This window comes from Gopherus flavomarginatus, chromosome 9 (genome assembly GCF_025201925.1).
Source record: "Gopherus flavomarginatus isolate rGopFla2 chromosome 9, rGopFla2.mat.asm, whole genome shotgun sequence".
Lineage (NCBI taxonomy): Eukaryota > Metazoa > Chordata > Testudines > Testudinidae > Gopherus > Gopherus flavomarginatus.
In genome coordinates this window covers 26024305-26047812 of record NC_066625.1, presented here as the reverse complement: position 1 = coordinate 26047812, position 23508 = coordinate 26024305, and the positions used below count along the sequence as shown (strand labels likewise).

Below are 23508 nucleotides of genomic sequence, written 5' to 3'. Positions count from 1 at the left end.
CTTTTAACTTGGGGGGGAGATGTAGATGTGCAAAAAGTTGTTACACAATATATATATATTGTATATTCTTATATTTTGAAATATATGTCTAGAGCACATATGCCATGCTTTTTGGGAATCATTAAGAAAAAGATAGCTAATAAGACAGAAAATATAATATTGCCTCTATATAAACCCATGGTACATCCACATCTTGAATACTGCATGCAGATGTGGTTGCCCTATCTCAAAGATATATTGGACTTGGAAAAGGTTCAGGAAAGGCAACAAAAATGATTGGGGGTATGGGAATGGCTGCTATATGCGGAGAGATTAATAAGACCAAGGGGGATATGATCGAAGTCTATAAAATTATCACTGGTGTGGAGAAAGTAAATAAGGAAGTGTTACTTCTCAGAACACAAGAACTAGGGGCCACCAAATAAAATTAAAAGGCAGCAGATTTAAAACAAACAAAAAGAAGTAATTGTTTTCACACAATGCACAGTCAACCTGTGGAACGCCTTGCCAGAGGATGTTGTGAAGGCCAAGACCATAACAGGCTTCAAAAAGGAACTAGATCAATTCATGGAAGATAGGTCCATCAATGACTATTTGGCAGGATGGGCAGGGATGGTGTCCCTAGCCTCTGTTTGCCAGAAGCTGGAAGTGGGCAATCACGGGATGGATCGCTTGATGATTACCTGTTCTGTTCATTCCCTCTGGGGCACCTGAAATTGGCCACTGTCGGAAGACAGGATACTGGGCTAGATGGACCTTTGGTCTGACCCAGAATGGCTGTTCTCATGTTCTTATTACTGGAATCAGGTAATGACATTCATGAAAGATATGTCTGGGTGTATGTAGTCCAGATCCTTTAAGGAATTGGTTTCTTAATTTGTGTACTAATCACCAATTATATTTTAAAGTTATTCTAGTCTTCACTGTATTTTGCATGTAATTGCCACAGTAATGGGAGCATTATCAGTTCTTAGATGCCTGTCAGGAATTTGCAAAAGGAGATGGCTTAATATTTGAAACACAAATTATTACGATTAGAAAACAAATCTGTTAGGATAAAATCACTTTTGGTACAAGATCTCAAAAAACTTTAACTTAATAATGAAAAATACCTGACAACTCGAACTCCTTTTCACGTGAAATCTAAAATAAAATGAACAAATAAGATGAGAAATGATGGTCTTGCTTAGTCAATGGAGAAGAAGTTTCCATAACAGGTTAAATGATTTAAGTAGACAATGGTACTTGCCCATTGCTGTGTATTGTTAACACTCCATTGCTAGCATCCTCTTCTGGCACAGAGCAAGTGGGTTGGATTTTTCAACAGTATATGGTAGCTTAGGTCGCTATGTTGTATGTACTAAGTCAAATTCTTCCCTCCATTCTTCTCTTTCTCTTCTTCTTTGTGGTAAACTTCATCCCATCCACACATCTGAAAAAACAAGTAATAATTCTTCCCTAAAATGTAAATTAGAAAAATTCTTTCCCAGTTTATTGTGTAAAAAAAAAAAAAAGTGAGTATGTTTGTTTGAACTACACTGTTACCCAGAAGTGATTTTTATATGAACATCTCTGTTTTCACACTGTAGCTGTCTAATGAGAAATGAGGAGGAATGGGTTAATTGGATGCATGGTGTCTACAGAGATGAAGTGCAATCAACTTTGGGTGATATTCTTGGGATAGGGTTAAAACATGGAAAAGTAGATTTATGAGAAATGAATGGGATTTGATGATATGCCTATCCAAGGTGAAGGAGGGGGAATGTTTGATATATCCATTCTAATACTTTACATAATTTTCAGTGGTGAGCTTCAAGGATAGAAAAGAGTCGAAACAGTGAGCAAAGATTATGGCTTGAAGTTAAATTTTCCAGGCTGTTTGGCTAGTCAAGTGTGGCTCTTCCTTCCCCCATTCCTGTTTATGAAAAACAGAACTGTGGCAAGTCTCACTTAGTTTGATTTTTCAGAATTCAGTATGGAGCTCTGCAGCTAGCTGGAAAAAGTCCAGGATTTTATCTGATAGGTAATGAATTTCTCAGAATTGTAATAGACCATCCTCTTGTCAGCTGATGAGGATGATAGACTATAACTGCTAAGTGAATTTAATGCCAGACAAGACTGCATCAGAGACTTAAATCCTCTACTTGCAGAACAAGTACAGCACAGACAGTGGAAGTGTAGCACCCACTTACATTGCTCTGTCAGTGTGCCTCCAATCTGAATCAGAGAGATGATCTTTAGGGGCAGTTCACTGTTTGTGCCCATCCCATCCTTAGCACTTCATGACTTTTGTGATATGAACAGGTGTGAAATAAGAACTGGGGGCATGCTTTATATTAGGGTACATTTATATATAGCTTATAATGGGTTAATAACTGATTGATAGACATCATAATAAATGCATAATGAGTGGTTATGGAATCCAAGAGATAAAGAAGTTGTTGCTGCTAATCACATCAGAAGGTATTAGAGATGGTTGTTACAACCATCTATAATACATATTGCTCAGGTCTATAACATCTCTTAATAGTTTATTAACCCTCTATAAATTGTTCATAAATGTGCCCTTAATATAGTGTATGACTAGAATTGGACTGAAACCCACCAACTCACCTCCATCTAGACAGTGAAACCCCCAACAGATAGAAAGAACTTCTGGACTTCACTTTCTTGGTTCAAACCAGTGACCTAAGTGTAGAAGACTCCCTAACCTGTTACCAGTCCCCTCAGTCATCCATTGCCCTTAGTTCAATACCTTTTTAAGCCTGCTTGAGGAAGAGAGATTTAGCTATCTGATCTGTCTGTTATATTCCTATACTGTGTCTTCCATATCTGTTTTAGGCCGTTGGTGAGTTTGAGTGTTTGATGCATATAAAAGCAAGGAGAGCCTAACTTCAAAGGCTGGAGCTGGGTGTAATGCGAGTAATCACTATTGTTCCTATTCTGGGCCTTTCTTAAGCAGGAACTAACTGTGCCAGTGCATTAAAAATGTGGCCACAGTGCCACAGATATGATGATAACGGCACCAACTCCTTTTTGTAATGACCCTAGTTGGATTTTTGTATTTCAGCATTAACCTTCAGCATTACCATACATTTTCAGCAAATGAACGTTTAAAATTATACCAATCTTCCCCTATGTGCAATGCAGCAAAGTCATTAACTATATCAGTTTCTGTAAATTTACAGAAACATGCAATGTAGATGCTAATACCTATATACTGGTATAACCGTGCCCATGCTCAGTGGTTGTACTGCTTTAACTTGAGTGGTTTCTAAACCAATGTAAAGTGGTACAAAAAGTGTATACATCCCAAAGAAAGTCTGTGGGCTCTTTTCTATTAGAAAAATCTTCTCCTCCATTCTCACTCTCTGTCCATATGAAGTTGTAAGATGTCAGAATCCATTGGCTGTGCTATTATTTCAGCATTGGGCCCCTTTCTTCAGTATCATCCTTGTCTCCGCAATCAAGGCATCTTTTAAAAAAAAAAATGTTTAATTGCTCCATACAATTCCCCTGGTTTTTTTACACCCTTCAGCTTTCTTATACAGTGACATGGTGCAAACTGGCTTTTCTCTACTCTGTTCAGTACAGCTTTACCTCTCTGGATCTGCTTTGGGTATCACAAATCATAGCTGATTACCATAAACCCAACTCTTACGCTCCAAAAGCCACTTGTTTTGCTCCCTTGGGAGCATGGTGAAAATCCTACAATTAAGGAACTGTAATTTAGTTCTTGACAGCTGCTCAGGATATGAATTTAAAATGTGCAGAAACAGCAAGCTTCCTGAACTACATATATTTAATAAATTGTGTAGATCTTTGCTGGAGATCTGCTGTGAAAAACAACATGTCAGTAGGGATGACTGGTCTCTAGGAGCATGAAGGCACTGCTAGAGATAAGACAGATGCTGGTGGAGCTGTAGATTGCATGTTTTGGAAAAGGATACTTGAGCAAAATTATGTCAAAGTCAGCATGAATGTGAATACTTGGATCAGGGCACTAGTCTTTTTTGTACTTATCTCTCTGCAAGTAAATCCAATAAACTTTGCATGGATCTGTTAGACTTTGTACGCCACAAGATTTAATAATGGACTGCCAGGCTAGAACATCCTTATCAGCAAAGACCAAGAAGTAATAAGCTCCTGTGCAGAGAGATGAGAAATGAAGTTTGAAAGACTCTTTAGACTAAAGACACTGGACTATTTCCTGCCAAATGCCAGTAGCTAAAACAAGGCTCTGGGAGATGCATTCCTCATCACATGGGATGTGCTGCTTCCCTGTGCCTTTCCTCCCTTTCCCCTTCTGTTCAGAGTACTCCACAAGATCCTGGGGGACAAAGCCCATGTCATCCTTATAGCTCTGACATAGCCACAACAGATCTGATATACTTCCTTCATTTGCATGATGGTATGCCCTCTGATCTCTCTCCATTCAACTCCTTGACTCCTTTCACAGGTTACAGGTCACATCCTCCATCCCAATCAACCTGCTCCACCTGAAAGCATGGCTCCTCCATGGTTCTGGAATGTGGAAATAACCTGTTGGGAAGCAGTTAAACAAATATTGTTTAATAGCAGGCGTACTATGACTCGACACACTTACCTCCACAAATGGACTAGATTCCAATCCTGGTGCACCTCCAATCGAGTCAAGGCAATGAGTCTCCATTACCACTTATCCTGGACTATATTTTACAACTTAAGCAATTGGGGTTATTCACAAGCTCCATTCATGTGCATTTGGCAGCCATCATGACCTTTCACTAAGAGATAGACGGCCACTCTGTCTTCACCCATGGAACGATTCCTAAAAGGCCTCCAAAATCTTTACCCTCACATACAGGATCCAACCCTGGCCTCTTCCTACACTCTCTTACTAGACCTCCATTCGAACCAATGGCAATATGCTCCTATACTCATTTATCTATGAAAAGAGCATTTTTTGTTGCTATCACTTCTGCCTGGTGGGTTGGTGAAATTGGAGCATTTATGGCATACCCTACAGGCACAGTTTTTCAGGAAGACAAGGAAACAACTAGAGGGTCATCCATTTTGGATCTGGGGTTGAGCAACAGGGATGAATTGGTTAGCAAGAAGGTCCCAGAGCTCATGCTGCAGTCCAAGCCTGAACGTCTGCACCCCAGTTAAACACTCGCTTAGCCCTAGCCCTAGCCTTAGCCCTGTGAGCCTGGGCCAGCCGTGGGTGTCTAACAGTAGTATAGACATAAGCTGGGAGAATGGAAGCCCTGAGGCTGCTGACCCAAGTGCCAGCAGCTTAAAATGTCCAGCCTAAAATGTCCATTATGTTCTGCTCAGAAGTGCTTGGGGGGCCACAAATCCAGCAGCCTAGTAGGAGCTGCCCTGCTTTGGGGAAAGAGTCAGGCTTCAGGGGCTCCACCTCACTTGTCTGGGGTTTGTATGCAGAGTAGGAAAGCAACAAGATGCACCAGAGAAGAGAGAAGAATGAACAACGTGAGGAGGGGTTCAGAATGACAGGGGCTGGGGTATGGAGATTAAGAAGAGGATGGCATGAGTCAGGATGGACATTGTGTGTGGATGGAAAAATGAAGGAGAATGGGGAGAGGACGCTCTGAATTTGTGCTTTGGAGAGGGAGGGGGCATCTGAATAAAGGCAGCATATCTACACATTTTTACAAGCAATATGGAAGTTAGTATCTAAGCTTCTTGGATAGTAGCCTCTGTTAATGTCAGTATTCCATAGAGTTTAATCTGGAAGTCTCTCATACAGCGGGTAGTTTTTCAACAGCAGCAGCTAATCTCTTCATTCCCTCAACATACCCCCGATACTTCCCCAATAGATTCAATGCATACTCAGTTGTGTTGTCTTTGTCTGAGTAACCAGATCTACTTTCTTCATAATAATCTTAACTGATTCCTGCTAGCATGACACACAATTAAAATACTGTTGAGATTTTACTCACTGTAGACCAAAATATTCAAAACAGTATTTAAAATTGATCCTCTCTCATGTTAGTCTAATGTGTCAGTGCTTGGAAAGAAAAGATAGGCTGCTATGATGAAACTAGAACAAGGAATTTAGGGGCATGATGTGCTTAGTTATGAATCAATATGAAGTGAGGGTCTGTCAGTACCAAGGAAAATGAGGTTTCCAAATTACCAAACAGAGGGAGTATAAAATAATATACTAGTTCCTGCCTGGGGCCTTATATTATTTTAAAATCAGACTTTAAAATAGGTATACTTGGCCCCAGTCCTGCATATATCTACATGTCTGTTTACTCTTAAGCATGCAAGTAGTCCAATTGACTAGTGATGGGCATAAGTTAAGCATCCTTTGATTTAGTTAGCCCTATCAGCAGCCTGCAATACTGTAATGTTTCCCTGTGAAAAGAGCAGAATGTATTCTTTCAGTCTCAAATAGACTCACTTGTTTTAGTTTAAGGAAAGCAAGAAGCAACCAGGAGAGTGCATGGTCTCAGCTATAATACGCCACAGCAGCTCTGAGAACAGAAATACTTCTGCAGACAGGCAGAACCATAGGAATTTAAAGTTTTAGTACAGAGAAAATAAAATCGTAAGTTATACAACATACATTAAAGCTACCACTGACCACAAGGCTTGATCGTCTTTCCTGCAGTGACTTACTGTTGATGAAATAGTATTTCAAAGGTTTGCTCCTTCTGTCTGGAGTGCTCAAAGAGCAGGTAATAGGTTCTTTTTCTTCCCCAGAGTGTTGTGTTTGGGGTTCCATTTTCTGACTCTTGTGTTCAATGTATATCTGTGCCTTTTTAGGGAACATACTTTGGTCTGCAGTGATAACAGTGCTTTAGGTCTACATCTTTTCTAATTTAAACAATGGGAAAGAACAGCAACTGATAGCAAATGGAAGAGACTGGATGCATGCGAACTGGCTGGGGCTCAGTTAAGTTAAGACAAATTGATGCTGATAGGTAAGGAAAGCATTTTGATGAACAGGCTAAGGCTGAGAGTACAGCTTTGACTGCAGGAGTTTGTCTGACCTTTAACAATATAGATACCTGTTCAAGGTTACATTGGATCCATTACAGGCTGTAGATTCACAGATAGGAAGTAGCTACCATAGATGGTGTAGTCACTAATGGCTGGCAACATTTCTCTCAAAAGCAGACTGTGCATCATTAATCAATGTCCTATGACTCTCAGGCTCGATTATTTATATGCACTCTGGTTGGGGCTACCCATAACAGGGACTCAAGACCTGCAGGTAGAATGGAATGTAGCTGCCCTTCTCTTGAGTTTGCTGAGCCACATTGAATTCATAAACCAATCTGCTTTCTGCTCCGCATTGGCTATCTTTTTGCAGATGTGAGAGTACTGTGACGTTGCACTCCATATGCTTAATGGAAATATGCTTATGAATATGACATAACTGGAATATGCTTTATGCTAAATACCCCTTGTATGGTGTCATTAGAAAGCTTGTAATCTACTAAGTGTGTTCATCCTGTTTGTCTGCATGTATTATTTCTATATCTGCAGTTAGGAGAATAAAATATGAACTTGTATCACTTATATAAACATATTAAGTGGAGGCCATTAAGGGTGCTTCAGAAACAATCAATTGTAAATGGCCATAGTTACTTGAAAGCCTTTCTGTGTACGTGTGGGCCAACCCATGGGGAAAGGAAACTAGGGGTCTTACAGTGACATGGGACCATATCACCTGATAATGAAATCCATCTTAAATCTGGTACTTTTACATTTAGAAGGAGGGGTGGGGACCCAGAGCGACAAAAGATTCCCACCTTGTGCCAAAGCTATAAAGGAGGGTGGAGCAGGACAAAAGAGGCTGGCAGTCATGAGGAAATCCCTGCTTACCACCTGAGATGTATGTTGGAACTAACAAGGACTGTACCAGGGGAAAGGATTGGGTCCAGACTAGGAAAAAGTCTAGTCTGTGAAAGAAGCTTATTGGAACATCTCTAAGGTTCGGATATTACCTGTAATCCAGTTTCTTAATGTATTAGGCTTAGCCTTGCATGTTTTTGCTTTATCTTGCTTGGTGACTTGCTTTGTTTTGTCTGTTGTTACTTGAAACCGCTTAAATTTTACTTTTTATACTTAATAAAATCATTTTTATTTATTAATAAACACAGAGTAAGTGATTAATACCTGGGGGAGCAAACAGCTGTGCCTATCTATCAGTGTTACAGAGGGTGGTTAATTTGAGTTTACCCTGTATAAACTGTATACAGAGTAAAACAGATTTATCTGGGGGTTGGATCCCATTGGGAACTGGGTGTCTGGGTGCTGAAGACAGGTAACCTGCTAAGTTGTTTTCAGTTAAGTCTAAAGCTTTGGGGGCATGGACCAAACCCTGGGTCTGTGTTGCAGCAGGCTAGAGTGTCTGGCTCCACAAGACAGGGTTCTGAAAGTCACAAGCTGGCAGGGAAAATGGGGCTCAGAGCTAATTTCAGCATATCAAGTGACAGTCCCAAGGGGGTCTCTGTGACCGAACTATTGTGGAAAAGACCACCACCCAGTTGATTTTGGTTCAGACAGCCGGAGGCACCTTTATTAATAAAAACAAGATTACAAGTAAGCATACAGGGAGAGACAGCGTAACCTCACGCAAGAGGTAGGCTGCTCTGCCCTTCACAATTTTCACCAAGCGTATAAAGGTTAAAACCGCAAAACGTCATATTGATTACACAAGTTATTTGCCTTTTTTTGGTAATTAATATTGCAAATCAGCTGGTTATTTACTGTAAGTTTAGCTTGGGGTATTTCCAGTTATCATTAATTATGCTGACTGTTCTATGACCCCTTGGTTGCAATTACATATTGCAAAAGCATTACCATATAGAATATTGCAAATTAGCAAGCTGTTTTAACAGATATCCTGTGTTTTGGGCAGTGTTGAGCTGGTTATCTTGTGACCTCTCCTTGTGATCTACCTTATGCAAGCAAAGCTACTATGTTTACCTATAGCTGAACTGGCCTCCAAGGGACCCCTTGTCCCCTCCTAGTTCCTCTTTTGTTAGTGTTCCATACCCTGCTTTCCTCATATCTAGTTTCTGAACACCCAGTGCCACAGTAATACAAGTTTCTTTGAGAACTAAAACCATGGCTTTTATTTTGCATTTTTTTTTAGCTTGCATGGGCCTGTAAACTAATAAAGCTAAAAGCATATAATTGTTGCAATATTATATGTTAAAATCACAGATGCTTATATCAATGGCAGGGCTCTGCAGCAGGGACTGACAGTTTACTATTTCAGTCAAGGCCCTGCTACAGTATCCAACCAGTGACAGCAACCTCCAAAAGGCTTTGGTGGCAAGACAAGATCCCATATAAACAGTTGCAAAACTCTATCCAGTGAGGGGGGCGGGGGAGGTTATGTTCCCTTACAGAACCCATCACAAGTACAGTCTGTAAAGCCCTAAATAGCTTGCGGTAGAGTTATTTAAAATATCACCCATATCTAGTCACAGACTTTCCAGATCTTAAAGTCTTTCTTGCTCTTGGTTCCTGGGAGTAACATCCTTGTAGCCATAGTATGAGGGCATTTTCAGTGGAAAGGCCATGCAGTTGGATCAGTCAGAGCTATTGTTTAGTGTATCAGAACACAGGGCAGATGTCTTTCAGCTAGGTACATAGTTTCCACTTGTGGTTACGTAATTTTATACTAGAGATAATTAGGGAGATGTTTTCATTAGTATGTATGTTAGTGGGGGCTTTTCTAATGTAATTTTCGCTTTTCCTTTTTCTTATATTTGAGAAATGTGTGGTGATTAATTGTGGAAGAATGTAGTATGATGCGTTTTGTACGTAAAAACTAGGGTGTTAGGAAGTTGGTTTTTCCTCCTTGATACCTTCTAGCTGCCAGATTTTTCTTCTTTGAAAGATAATTATCTGCTGTAGAATTAGTGACAAGTGAAGGATGATGTACTGTATAGCTGGAACAGAGGTAAAGAGAAATTAGTATAAAAGGAACTACATGCAGAGGAGAACAGGAAGTAGGCTGTATTTTCAGAGCAACTTAATTCAAGAAAATAATGGTGTTCCTATGTAGTGTCTTTATTAGGGACTCCTTTGAAATATAAGGCCAGATTCTGATCTCCGTTATACTCTTGTGAATTGAGTCATTCTATTGACCTCATTGACATTACTCTGCATTATCAGAGTAACTGAGATCAGAATTTAGCCCAGTGTGCGTGGTATTGGTCATGATTGAAAAGTTGCATTTAGGTGTTAGATGGTGGAGCACTGCAGTGTCTGATGTATAGAGTGGGAAGAATGTTTAAGAAAAAGTTAAGCCTTGAGAAGGTGTGACTAGGAGAGGGGATCTCAACTATGGGTTGAGACCCAGATTAAGGGTCCTTTTTTTTTTAAGTTCTGAAAAAAAATTTGATCATGACTTCTCTCCAAGTTCAGAGAAATTCCTGGGGCCCAAACTACAGCAGTTAGCATTGCTTGACTTCTGTCTAATGCTGCCTTCAGACATGTTGCTTTGTAACAAATGAACTGTGTGCCATATGAGCGTTGTTTCATATTTAGCGTTTCCAGGTTTTATCAGAGTTAGGTCTTAAAAATTTAATGTATTCTCTTACACGTTGTTGTAGTAGGGAAGAGAAATATTAATGCAGAAGTTTAAGTATTCAGTGTTGAAACAGCCCAAGATTTAATCTTGGTCTTTGATGAGGGTTGTTATTAAAATAAAAATATGTTTAAAAGGACTCAAAGTTCCAGTCTGAGCTAAAGGTAAAGAAAACGCTGGGTTCAGTTGATTTTTACTGTCAGCAATTTATTTGAAAATTGATCTGAATGCCAGTGTTCCCAGATGTCAGACCAATAACTGAGTGTCAGATGGCTTGAAGACAAGTGTATTAATTGTTTCCACTTCTAATTACTTGCCCTATTATTATTGATTATTATTAGATCTGCATTCTTGATTGTGAGAATGTGGAACAGTGGTGTCCTATTAGGGAAGTTCAGTTCTCAAAAGACTCAGGGGGGTTCTTTTCAGATTAACTTCTAAAGATCTGATGCTTTCCTGAATCTTTTCCATCTAAAAAACTGGTGAGAACCACAGTTGCCAACTTTCACACGGTAAATAAGCATCCCAACTTTCACAGTAAGCCAAAAATCAAGCTAATTCCATTTCAAAACAAGGCCAAAACAAGCCAATCCCTAAGAACCCTAACACACTGTGACTAGATTACCCTGGTGAGCAGTCTGGGACTGTGGTAGGCCCACTGTACACCCCTGACTCTCCCACCCTTGCCCCTGCTTGCCTCCGTTACCCCTGCTTGCCAGGAGCTGATAAAAAAAAAAAAAAAGCATCAAGCTACAAGCCAAACAAGCAACAAGTTACAAGCCAAAAACTAGCCAACGAGCAACTCACGAGCCACTTAAGCCAAAAACAAGCCGAATTTCTGCATTTTTTTGCACGGGTTTGGCATGTCTGGTGAGGACATACTTTCATGTAACTTCCCGTGTTTTTCAATTATGTTGGAAATACCTTGCAATAGTATTTTTGGGGCATTTTGGTATTTCTGTCTAGGTGGTTTGGCAGGAAACCTTTCCGGCGCCAACCTGAATCTGGGAGTTGTAAGATGCAGCCACTCGGGTCCCCTTCCCTGCATGTTGCATGGGCCAAGCCTCCACCGCTCAAAAAACCCTGGACTTTTTAGTTGTATTTCCGTGTATGGATTAATCTGAGAAAACAACCTATTTTAAAAGTTACATGATTAAAAACTTGATATTTGCATTAACCTAACTTTCAAAAATATGCTCCAACTTTTTTTATTTGCAGTGTTTAAATCAAGAAAACAATTCCAGCTGCAATGACGTGTCCTGCTCTTTAAACTGTTCAGAAACCCACAGCATACGAAGAAATTAATATAGCTAACATTTTAAAAAGTAATTCAATTTTATAATTCAAGTGATTATAAAACACGGCCACAAAACTAGGAAAATCATGCCAAGACAGTTGGTTTCACACTTCCCACATAAGGAAGTGATTAGTAAAGTAAGAAACACATTATGCACAAGCAGAGTCAATGTCAAATAGAAACAGAAATTTCCGTAAATATTAGTTTAAACTTAGACAAACTTTACAATATGAAATCATATGGGAGACGCCTGTTTTATAAAGAACAGTTCATTTTTAAGTAGAGATGTCAAAGGTCTGCAAATCTGTTATTGAACTTATTACTATGAACACTTGAAAAGGATCAGGTTGATGGGGTTTAGCTACAGGGACACATGATTTTATACAATCCCTTGTCTCTTTTAAATAATATGATAGCACAAAGTGGATGAGGTGACATCTTTTACTGGACCAACTTCTGTTAGTGAGATGGACAAGTTTTCCAGCTACACAGTTTTTTTGGGTCTGAAAAGGTACTGACAGTGTCACAGCTAAACACTAGATCTAACAGTTAGTTTAGCACAAGTAGTTAGCACATATTCAAGGTGAAGTAGCCCATTAACTCCCTTGTAATCCCAGGACAAAAGGAGGGATTAGTAGGTTTCAAGTTGTTGTAATTAACCATTAATCCAATATCTTTATGAAGATCATGATTTTTAATGTCTAGCAACGTTTTGAATTCAAGCTTCCAGGCTCATCTTTTGAAAAGCATTTTGCAGGTTTCCTTTGAGAATGAGGACTGATGGGCCCCCATAAAATCACCGGTATCTGACCTAACTCATGAGTTCTGAATGGTTGAGGTTGGCAATACTGAATATTACATCATGTCACCAAAGAAATTTAAGTCAAGGTTTCTCAAAGTTTTTCACAGGCCGCATCTTAATACAGTTATTGTTTCATGGGCCAAATCCTCCCCCTCTGTATTAATTCTAATGAACAATGCCACATTATGCAGTATTCATTTTTGAAAGTTTATAATAAGTGATGCTCCGGGGAAGGGGAGGGGCACAAGGTGGAAGTTTCGCCTTGGACTGGCCCTGCTGATGACCTGATCCTGAAAGATCGTGAGCACATCCTACTAGGTACTGAATACCCTCTACTCCCAGTGAAATCAGTGTGAATTGATGGCATTCAGCACCCTGTAATATCAGGCCTCCAATTCATAGAGAGCTCATTGGAGTGATGTTGGAGAACAAAGCTTGTTGGAAAATCAAAACAATATTTTTAATTCTCCTTTTCCACTCAACTCCTACTGTATATTATATATCAGTAGCCACAGGTTATACAGGTTGAGTTCCAGATCAACTGTATTGTAGCTGAAGAAGAATCCTCCTGTTTTGATATTCTGAAGTAGTGTTAAAAATTAACTACCGTGAGCAAATGTAATATCACATTCTGAGTCATCCCTAGGATACAGCGAATTTGGATGACAGCTCTGGGTCCTGAGCTGATAACCAGCTACCAGCTTGCCTCTAGCAGGGGACTGAGAGCAGGGGAGGGAAGAAGCAAGCCAGAAGCCAGCCAAGAATCTTTTAGTCCTGGGAGAATTCGGTGCCAGTGAGCAATGAGGAATTTGCGCAGAATTAATGTTCTGCACAGAATGTCATGCTTTTCCTTCAGAATTTGGGCTGCAGAGCTGCTGGCCACCACTAGAGGCTGCTGCACTCTGCAGAGCCTGGCTGTCAGTGAGCTGAGTGCCCAACCTGATGAGGATGGAGGTTCTGCATTCTCTGGCTCCAGGGCTTGCGCCTCATCCACTTGGGGACAGAGGTGGGCTTGGGAGACCTGTCTCTGGCAAAGGATGAGGAAGGGCAGGGCTGCACTATGTCCCCCGGTACGTGTCTGGGCTGAGGGTCTCTGTCGCTGGGCTCTGGAGAGGAGAGGGGGCACGTATCTGGGCCAGGGGAGCCTGCGGCTGGGCTCGGGTAGGGGAGAGACGTGTCTGGACCAGAGGAGGCACCATGCAGCCCTCTCCAGCACTCCCCAACTGGAACTGGGTTGTCATAGGAGTTTCTTTAACTCTCTACTCCTGGGGGAATAATTTTTGTTGTCTGTATTGTTGACATACTTGCTGGCAGTTAATTTGAAATAAATTATAATTGAAACTGGTGTGATTATATTGTGTTATTTTGACAAAATATGCAGAATTTTAAAATATCGTGTGCAGAATTTTTAATTTTTTGGTGCAAAATTCCACCAGCAATAATTTCTTCTTGCTTTGATAGCATTTTAGGTACCAGTCTGCTCACCTTCCCAACCCTCTCTGCCTTCCTGTCTTGTACCAGTCGTATTGTTCCCTGAAATTTAGCAAATGTGCCTCTCTATTTGACATGTAAGAGGAATATATAGTTTTTCTTTCGGTAACTGTGTGTTTCTAATGCACTGGGAATATTACTTTAAGTAACGAGGATGACCTGGATTTGGTCTCACTTTAGATCTGTGGCATGTTCTGAGATACTGCCAGGGAATTAAAGGTAGTAAGGAGTTGAGTTCAGCAGAGTTGATACCTTGATGAGGACCTTTCTAAGCCCCTGGACCACATCCTGCACATCCTGTTTTCTCCTCCCTTGGTTTTCACACCTCAACTGCTAGAACAGGGCCTCATCCTCCCTGATTGAACTAACCTCGTTATCTCTAGCTTGCTTCTTGCTTGCATATATATACCTGCCCCTGGAAATTTCCACTACATGCATCCGGCGAAGTGGGTATTCACCCACGAAAGCTCATGCTCCAAAACGTCCCTTAGTCTATAAGGTACCACAGGATTCTTTGCTGCTGATCCTGCACAATGTGTACTTCACCTCCATGTATGAAAAATGTCTGCCACCTCTTACTTGGAAATGTATAGCGTGAGTAAGAGATCATTAGCAGCAGTTTTATAAAGAGAGATTTATTGTACACTGAGATGGATTGAGTGATCTTGCACTTGCATACATCTTGCATAAAGATTAGCTCCTGTCTTCTCTCCTCCCATCCCCAGCATAATGAAAGATGATAAAATCAGCACATCTAACATAAGTTTTGGTATGGTTTTCTTGACTTTAAAAAGTAATTCATAACTAGGGATCTCTTGTGGTAATGGAGGTGAACCACTGTTATAACGTTACAAAGACTTGTACACTCCACTGCCATTGTAGCATTACTGCGTGTGTTACACCTCAAACAAATACAGTAGGATTGACTTACTGCCTCGTCATGCACCTGTCCATGTACTTTGATGTATGTGTACCAGGGCGAGCTCTAGCCATTTCACTGCTCCAAGCACGGCGGCACGCCACGGGGGGCGCTCTGCCGCTCGCTGGTCCCGCAGCTCCGGTGGCTCTCCCGCAGACTTGGCTGCGGAGGGTCCGCTGGTCCTGCGGCTCCAGTGGACCTCCTGCAGGTGTGCCTGCGGATGCTCCACCGGAGCCGTGGGACCAGCGGACCCTCTGCAGGCACGCCTGCGGCAGGTCCACCGGAGCCGCCTGCGGCAGGTCCACCGGAGCCACCTGCCGCCCTCCCGGCAACCGGCAGAGCGCCCCCCCGCAGCGTGCCACCCCAAGCCGCGCTTGGCTTGCTGGGGCCTGGAGCCGGCCCTGATATGTACATGTTTACCCACACCTTGTATTAGGATTATCAAAGATCATGCCCTGGTGTCTGTACCTGCAAAATGTAGGTTTATGTAGATGCATGTGCACAAATGAAGGCATGGCTAAGAATGTGGCCCAATATATGTTCTTTTTTAAAAAGGCAGATTCTTTCAGCGATTGTGTGGAATGAATGCTTAATGTGGGAAAGTAGCTATGAATGCTATCCAAATGTAACAGATGTGCCAGAGAGAGCTGTCAAGCCATTGGCAGAGCTCTGTGTGATGCCTAGTATTTCTCGCTGCTGAGTATGCCTCAGCTTTGTTGGTATCAGTACAAAACATTCGCTAGAACAGTGCTGTTGTGCCATTGAATTTCCCCTGTGCTGTACAATTATAACTGAACCTTTTTATTTAAACCTGGTCCATAATTCTCTGATAGGCTGCATTATGTAATGAAACTTATAATAGCTAAATGAACTTACCCTAAGAGTTCAGTAAATGTGTAGTTGCCACCCACACCTACTTTAACGCAGACTTACTTGGCGTTGTCTTTCCTTTATAGATTTGTAAACTTTAAGTTCAGAAGGGACAGTCATGATCACCAGTCTGATCTCTTGCACGTTGCAGGCCACAGAACCTTTCCCACCCACTACTGTAATAGGGCCTTAACCTCTGGCTGAGTAACTGAAGTCCTCAGTATTAATTAAGTAAAGTGCTATTTTTCCTGCAAACTGTTATTCCCTTTGGGGAAAAAAACAGGTGGGAAGGGAACAATAACTCTCACAACTTCATGTTTTTGAAGCTGGCTTTCTGAGGCAGCATGTCACTGGGGAAGTGGGCCTGGCCAAAAGTTCTCGTAGGGAACAGTGAACTTGTGGGTCTGCTGTTGGGTGACAGGTCACTGGATGCTCTTGTATTCATTGGCCACAGGAACTCTTATAGCTCTAGAGCAACCAAACCCTGTTGCTTTACAGTGTCAGTTCATGATGTTCATTTGGATATAATATGCTACTTTGCCAGGGATTATACAGGGCTGGCCTTACCATGAGGTGAACTGAGGCAACCGCCTCAGGTGCCAGACTGTGGAGGGCACCCCTAGGACCCAGAGTGTAGAAAATTGTGTCTGCTGCTGGTGTATATGTATTCTCTCTGCTCTAGATGCACAGAGATGGTGGAGTGCTGTGCTGGAGCAAGGAGGGTACAAGAGACATACCAGGCAGGCAGGAGAAAAGGTGAGAGGGAGTAACAGAAAGCAGCAGGAGCTGCAGGGAGAGAGAGGAGGAGGAACCTCTTATGTAAATCCCCAACACCCCCAGGAGCCTAGACTGTTTAACACCAGCTTCTCAGGGAGCTTCCTGTTTCCTGCTGCTTCCCTGAATCCACTTGGGGAGAACAGGCAGTCAACTGAAGCAGGAGGAGCCAGTTAGGCCCTGAAGACGCTGATATCTTCCCTCACTCAAGCCCTACCAACAGCCTGCTTATTTGTCCCCTTCAATTGAGTGTTGAGAGCCACTATAGCTGGCACAGAACAGCAGTCATGAGTGAAAGAAGAAAACGGCCCTCTGAGGCAGCATTCAGAAAAAGAAGGAAGCTTTTCTATCTAAGCAGGAAGGAGCTCTCCTGAGATACATAGACACAAATGTTCACAGTGAGCCTTCTGGCTCCAGTGAGGATGTGATTGGTGAGGAGATGCCTGATCTTCCAGTTAGAGTGCAGGTGACCTGGCAGCTACTGCAGCATCCATATCTCCATCTCAAATGGATATAACCATGAACATTCCTGAAGAAAAGTGTAGATCAGAGAAGAGTGTGGTGGAGGCTGCTGAGTTTAGTTTTTTAAGGCTAGATGATCCAGGACTGTGGGCTCACTTGAGCAGTAGCCTGAGGGACTTCCTTATACAGCATGGGCCAACAGCAAGTGAAAAACTTCATGTTCCCCAAAGACAATGAAAATAGAAGTTTCCATCCAACACATTACTGGCGTGAAATCCCCAATGGTGACAAAGTAGAGAGGCCATGGCTTATGTACTAAAAAAACCAGAATGCCGCATACTGTTTTTGTTGCAGACTCTTCCAGTCTAATGTTCCAGCCACATTGGGTTCTACAGGAACAAAGGACTGGAAAAATATGGCTAGAAATCTGGCATGCCATGAGAAGGAAGCAAATCACCAGAGAGCATTCCGTAGGTGGAAAGAGCTTGAGATGAGACTAAGGTTAAAGGCCACCATAGATGATCAGCATCAAGAGAAGATTGCATCGGAGTCTCTTTACTGGCAAAATGTTCTGAAAAGGCTCATTGCCATTGTGAGAATGCTTGCTGCACTACCCAAAACGTAGCACTGCATGGCACTCAGATCAGCTGTATGTGCCAAACTATAGAAACTTCCTTAAAATTGTGCAGCTGATGCTGTACTCCAGGAACATCTAAGAAGAATCACCACCCAAGAAACGTACAAACACCACTATCTTGGAAAAACAATTTAAAATGAGATCATACAGTTACTGGCAACAAAAGTCAAACAGAAGATTGTGGCAGATCTGAAGTCAGCAAGATATTACTCTGTTATTCTGGACTGCACACCTGACATCAGCCATACAGAACAAATGACTTTAATGGTGTGTTTTGTAACAGAAACAGAACCTAGTGAAAATGTCCCTGCCATGGTGACTGTCAGAGAGCATTTTCTAGAATTTATTGACATTGATGATACTACGGGTGCTGGTATGACAAATATGCTTCTTAAAAAGCTGGAAGATACGGGAATTGCGATAGCTGACATGAGAGATCAGGGCTATGATAATGGTGCCAACATGAGAGGAAAGAACAGAGGAGTGCAGACACGGATCTGAGAGTTAAACCTTCCAGCTTTTTTTGTCCCATGCAGCTCTCATTCATTGAACTTGGTGGTCAGTGATGCAGCATCAGCTTCTAGTGAAACTGCTGAATTTTTTAATGTAATTCAAAGCATCTATGTATTTTTCTCTGCATCAACTCATTGATGGCAAATTTTGAAGCAACATCTGGGAACATCCTCACCGACACTGAAACCACTGAGTGCCATACAATGGGAAGGTCGAGTGGAGGTGATAAAGCCTATCAAACACCAAGTTGGGAAGATAGATGATGCCATAGTTGCCATTATGGAGGATAATGCTATGACATTAACTGTTCATGGGAGAACAGTAGCAGAGGGAAATGGAATCACCAGAAACATACATAACTTTAAATTTCTGTGTGGCTTAGTGTTGTGGCATGACATACTCTTTGAAATAAATGTTGTAAGCAAGAGACTCCAAGGTGTTGACCTTGATATATCTGGAGCAATGGAACAACTGGACAAAGCAAAGTCATACCTACAGTCTTACTGGTCAGATGAGGGATTTCAAAACGTTCTAAAGAGTGCATGGAAATTGGCAGAGGAACTTCACACTGAAGCTATTTTCCCATTCAAGAATACAAGAGTCACCGAAGAAGAAGACATTTTGATTATGAGGCATGAGATAATCCCATAAGAGACTCCAAACAACAGTTCAAAGTTGAATTCTTTAACCAGGTGCTAGATTATACAATACAGTTAGCTGAAGAACGTTTCATGCAGCTCAAGGAACACAGCAGTATATTTGGGATGTTGTATGATATTCCAAAACTCCTGACTGTACCTGAAGAAGACCTACACCAGTAATGCAGGGCACTAGAGACAGTGTTGACTCATGATGATATGCAGTATTGACGCAAGTGATTTAGGTGATGAACTGAAAGCCCTTTCACGATACATTTCAGCAGGATCAACTCCAAAAGCTGTTCTGGAATATATGTGCACAAATAACATGACCACCCTCTTTCCAAATGCTTTTGTTGCTCTGTGCATACATCTAACACTTCCTGTAACAGTTGCTGTGGGAGAACACAGCTTCTCCAACCTGAAGTTAATAAAAACACATCTACGCTCCACAATGACACAGGAGAGGCTGGTCAACTTTGCAACCATCTCAGTAGAGCATAAGCTGGCCCTTCAGCAGGAAGCAGTTCAAATCTTCGTAGCCAAGAAGGCATGGAAAGCACCACTTTGATTATTCAAACAGATAAAAATGCCAGTGTTTACTATGCAGACAAGAAAAGTTACATTTGCTGTTCAGGTGTTTGAAAGTTAAGTGTTAAAGTTTTTGAACAAGGCATTTTAAGTTGTTAGTTCTTCTTTATCGGGGTAAGTAGCAGGGCACTACCATGAGAGGAGTAGAACAGGAAGAAGGTAGAATTAAGATCTTTCAATGTTTTGGCCCAAGCGAGAGGGTATGGGAGTGTCATTTGAGCTCCCCGCCTCAGATGCTAAAATGTTGTAGGCCGACCCTGGGATTACATCAGATACCTCCTTCACCAAATCAGAGCCAAAACTATGCTCCATTCTTGTGTATGAACTTCCACAAGTTGAAGGGTGAAAGGTGGAATGATGCTACATAGGGTCCTTTCCTCCCACTTTACTATCAATTTTGGGTGATATTTGTATCCTTTTTGTGCTTGGAATTGGGGGACTAGTATGGGCTGAGAAGCATAAGGATGGAGCATAATTTTCCAGACTGACTTTGAGTGGACAAATAACTGTGTACAAAAGTACAATGTTCAGTGCTTGATGAAGGTCATTTTACTCAAACAAGCCATGGTTATGATTACTATCCCTCTGTTCTTGGAAAGAATCTCTTCAGAGTGGGAAAATAAGCAATCCACAGTGCATGCATTTTAAACGTTGACAGTAATAGAATCTGAGCCGAAAAACATTAGTGGTACTGATCTAGTGACAGTGATACCATTCTCAGTAAAAGAAAGTGGATGACAGATACATTTGATACTAAAGAGAAATGAGAAGTGTTAACTTGGTAACCCCAGAGTGAAGAGGAAGCAAATTTCCACCACTCAAGTGGATGGTAGCACTTCAAACTAAATACCAAAGAGCTTAATTTGTACAAGAAAGATTCACATGTGTCACCTGTGGGCCTGATTCCTTTTCAAACAGTCTGTAATTGTTTTATCTGTTTTAATCAAACTTTAATAGGGCAACTGATCATGTTGTTTCAGAGTAGCAGCCGTGTTAGTCTGTATCCACAAAAAGAACAAGAGTACTTATGGCACCTTAGAGACTAACAAATTTTATTTGAGCATAAGTTTTCGTGGGCTACAGCCTACTTCATCAGATGCATAGACTAGAACATATATTGAGGAGAGATATATACATACAGAGAGCAGATTGATCATGTTGTGTCCATTTCAACCTGATTGTCAATTTGGTGATAAACCCTAAGACTGGTGAAGTCTTACACCAGAGTCTTTGGTGGTATTGCATGCTTCCCTGTAATCGGATGCTTCATTTGTCCCAAAGCCACTGAAAAGTTTGTCAGTCATAGGGGTATAACAGTTTGTGCCACTTTAGAAAAGAATCAACCTTTAATACTTTAATACATGCAAAGGTTAGAGATGACACTAAGAAAAAAGCAGCCAAGAGTCCTGTGGCACCTTATAGACTAACAGACGTTTTGGAGCATGAGCTTTCGTGGGTGAATACCCACTTCATCAGATGCATGTCATGCATCTGACGAAGTGGGTATTCACCCACGAAAGCTCATGCTCCAAAACGTCTGTTAGTCTATAAGGTGCCACAGGACTCTTTGCTGCTTTTACAGATCCAGACTAACACGGCTACCCCTCTGATACTAAGGAAAAAGCAAGTTATAAAGTTATAAAGTTATTCCCTACAGTACATACTGATGAATAAATCTCAAAAAGGCTACTTGAAACCAGATGGAAATAGTCTCCTTCTTTTGTTTTAGGTTACAGCCATCCATCTCTGATGAAACTTCTTCAGCAGCCACAGAACTTGGTAAGTGGTTTGTATAAAAGACACAAAATAATTTAAATCAGTTCTTCACTTCTCCCACCCTTGTTATTGCTTTATCTTGTGTTAACTTTTTAAAAATGACATGTTTGCAAATCATTTTTGTATGTGAGTGGACAGGCTTTATTTTTTGGGGGTAGGTGGGGAGACTCACTATTTTAAAAAAAAGCTCTGTAAAGTTTACGGACAACAACAATGACTTTATGCAAGTTTCAGAAGAAGGGAATTTGATGTGACATATTTATGCATCACTTTGTACATATTTGAAAGAGAGAATTCAGATAAAAATAACAAGGAGTCCAGCGGCACCTTAAATACTAACACAGTGGTCCCCAACCTTTTCATCTGGTGGGCGCCAGATGAAGGACCGTGGTGGCGGTGGAGCATCTGCCGAAATGCCACTGAATTTCGGCAGCATTTCGGCGGCGATGCTTCTGGATGATGTTGCTTGTCGGCGGCAAGCAGCGTCATCCAGAGGCATCGCTGCCGAAATGCTGCCGAATTTCGGCGGATGCTCAGTGGCATCCGCGGACACTGCATTGGGGACCCTGGACTAACCGATTTATTTGGGCATAAGCTTTCGTGGGTAAAAAACCCAGTTCTTTAAGGTGCCACTGGATTCCTTGTTGTTTTTGTGGATGCAGACTAATTAAAATAAATGCTCCCTTCAAAGCCAGGCTGTTTTGAATTCATTATTTTTGGTTGTTTGGACAGTTCAGAGCAGGGAGAGGAGAGGGAGGTGGGGGGGGGAGGAAACCGAGAGTGAGGGTACTGGGGTGGGGGGAGACACCCCAGAGTCCCAGGAGGCATGCAGCCAGGAGCTCTTCTCAAGCCAGGAGGAAGGTAGCCAGTCGCAGCAGCTGGAGCTTTTTGGTGAAGAAGAAGCAGAGGAGCGGGTTCCCGGTAAGCAGCTTTTATTTTCATGATGGAAATGTTTTGGGAGGGGGGGGTAGGGGTGTTAGGGCTTCATGCATGCATGCCTAGATGTGGAATAGCCCATTGATGTGGTCTATCACGTCGCTGTAATCGGCCTCGGTAATCTCCTCAAAAGTTTCTGCCAGAGCATGGGCAATGCGCTTGCACAAGTTTATAGGGAGAGCCACTGTGGTCCTTGTCCCAGTCAGGCTAACACTTTCCGCGCCACTGTGCCACGAGGGGTGGGGGGACCATTGCTGCACACAGGCAAGCTGCATAGGGGCCAGGGTGGAATCCGCATTGCTGTAGAAGACCATCCCTTGCTTCCCAGGTGACCCGCAGCAGTGAGATATCTTCCAGGATTAACTCCTGTGGAAAATGTAGGGATAGTGTTCAGTGTAGGTTCCCCTGCAGCTCTTTGCTTTCCCCAACGCACAGAAACCCCAGTGCAGCCCTGAACCAATCAGTCCCCCTTCCCAGGTGACCCGCAGCAGCAAGATAGCTTCCAGGATTAATTAACTCCTGCACTCATTCCCCCTTACTCACCATGTCTTTGCTGCTGTGGGCTTTCTGTGCTCTGTTTGGTATGTGGAAAGTATGCTAAAGTGAGACTGTAAACTCCTTCACTGTGATTATACACAATGCTGCCTCTCTGTTAAATGTTCCAATTTTTGTCTTTCTAATAAGTGTCCTTGACTACTACTACTACTCGACTGGCCATATCAGAGACTGCTGAAAGGCTACAAAACCTGAGGAAAAAGCCACGAAAAAGCAAAGAAGATATGGTGAAAGCAGTTATGAATCAGTCTGCCAGAGAGAGTAAGACGCTGCAGGACTTGAGAGAAAAAATGCAGCACTGGAGGGAAAGAGAACGCAGGAGAAAGGCATTGGCTAAGAAGAAAAGCACGAAGCAGCTGATAAGCCTCCTGGCACGCCAAACGGACTGTATCCAGTCACTCGTAGCCATGCAGGCAGAGCACTACCGTGCCACCTCTCCCCCCGTCCCAAAGCTCTCTCCCTCGTTCCCCAATGTCAGCTCAAAACCCCCTTCTCCAGCATCCAGGTTCTTACCACCACCAGCTGCCCCCAACACCTGTACATTCACCTACCAGCCCTGAGAACTACCACCCTTACCCTCTGCACTCAACCCCCATCACCATGTAGCATTTTCATCCTGAAGTGCAGCAGTCATTGCACAACACTCCAGGCAGGACATATTCAAACCTCTGACTGTACAGTTC

At 42.1% G+C, this 23508-nt stretch overlaps 1 protein-coding gene across 3 annotated transcripts in view; it reads left to right on the top strand.

The window, feature by feature from the left end:
- Positions 1-23508, top strand: part of ABAT (4-aminobutyrate aminotransferase) — a 154128-nt gene that overhangs the window by 88487 nt on the left and 42133 nt on the right. For all 3 annotated transcript variants that reach the window (XM_050966453.1, XM_050966455.1, XM_050966456.1), the window contains one exon: positions 21288-21337. In XM_050966453.1, coding sequence (XP_050822410.1) covers positions 21288-21337 — 50 coding nt within the window. The remainder of the gene's footprint in view (positions 1-21287; positions 21338-23508) is intronic.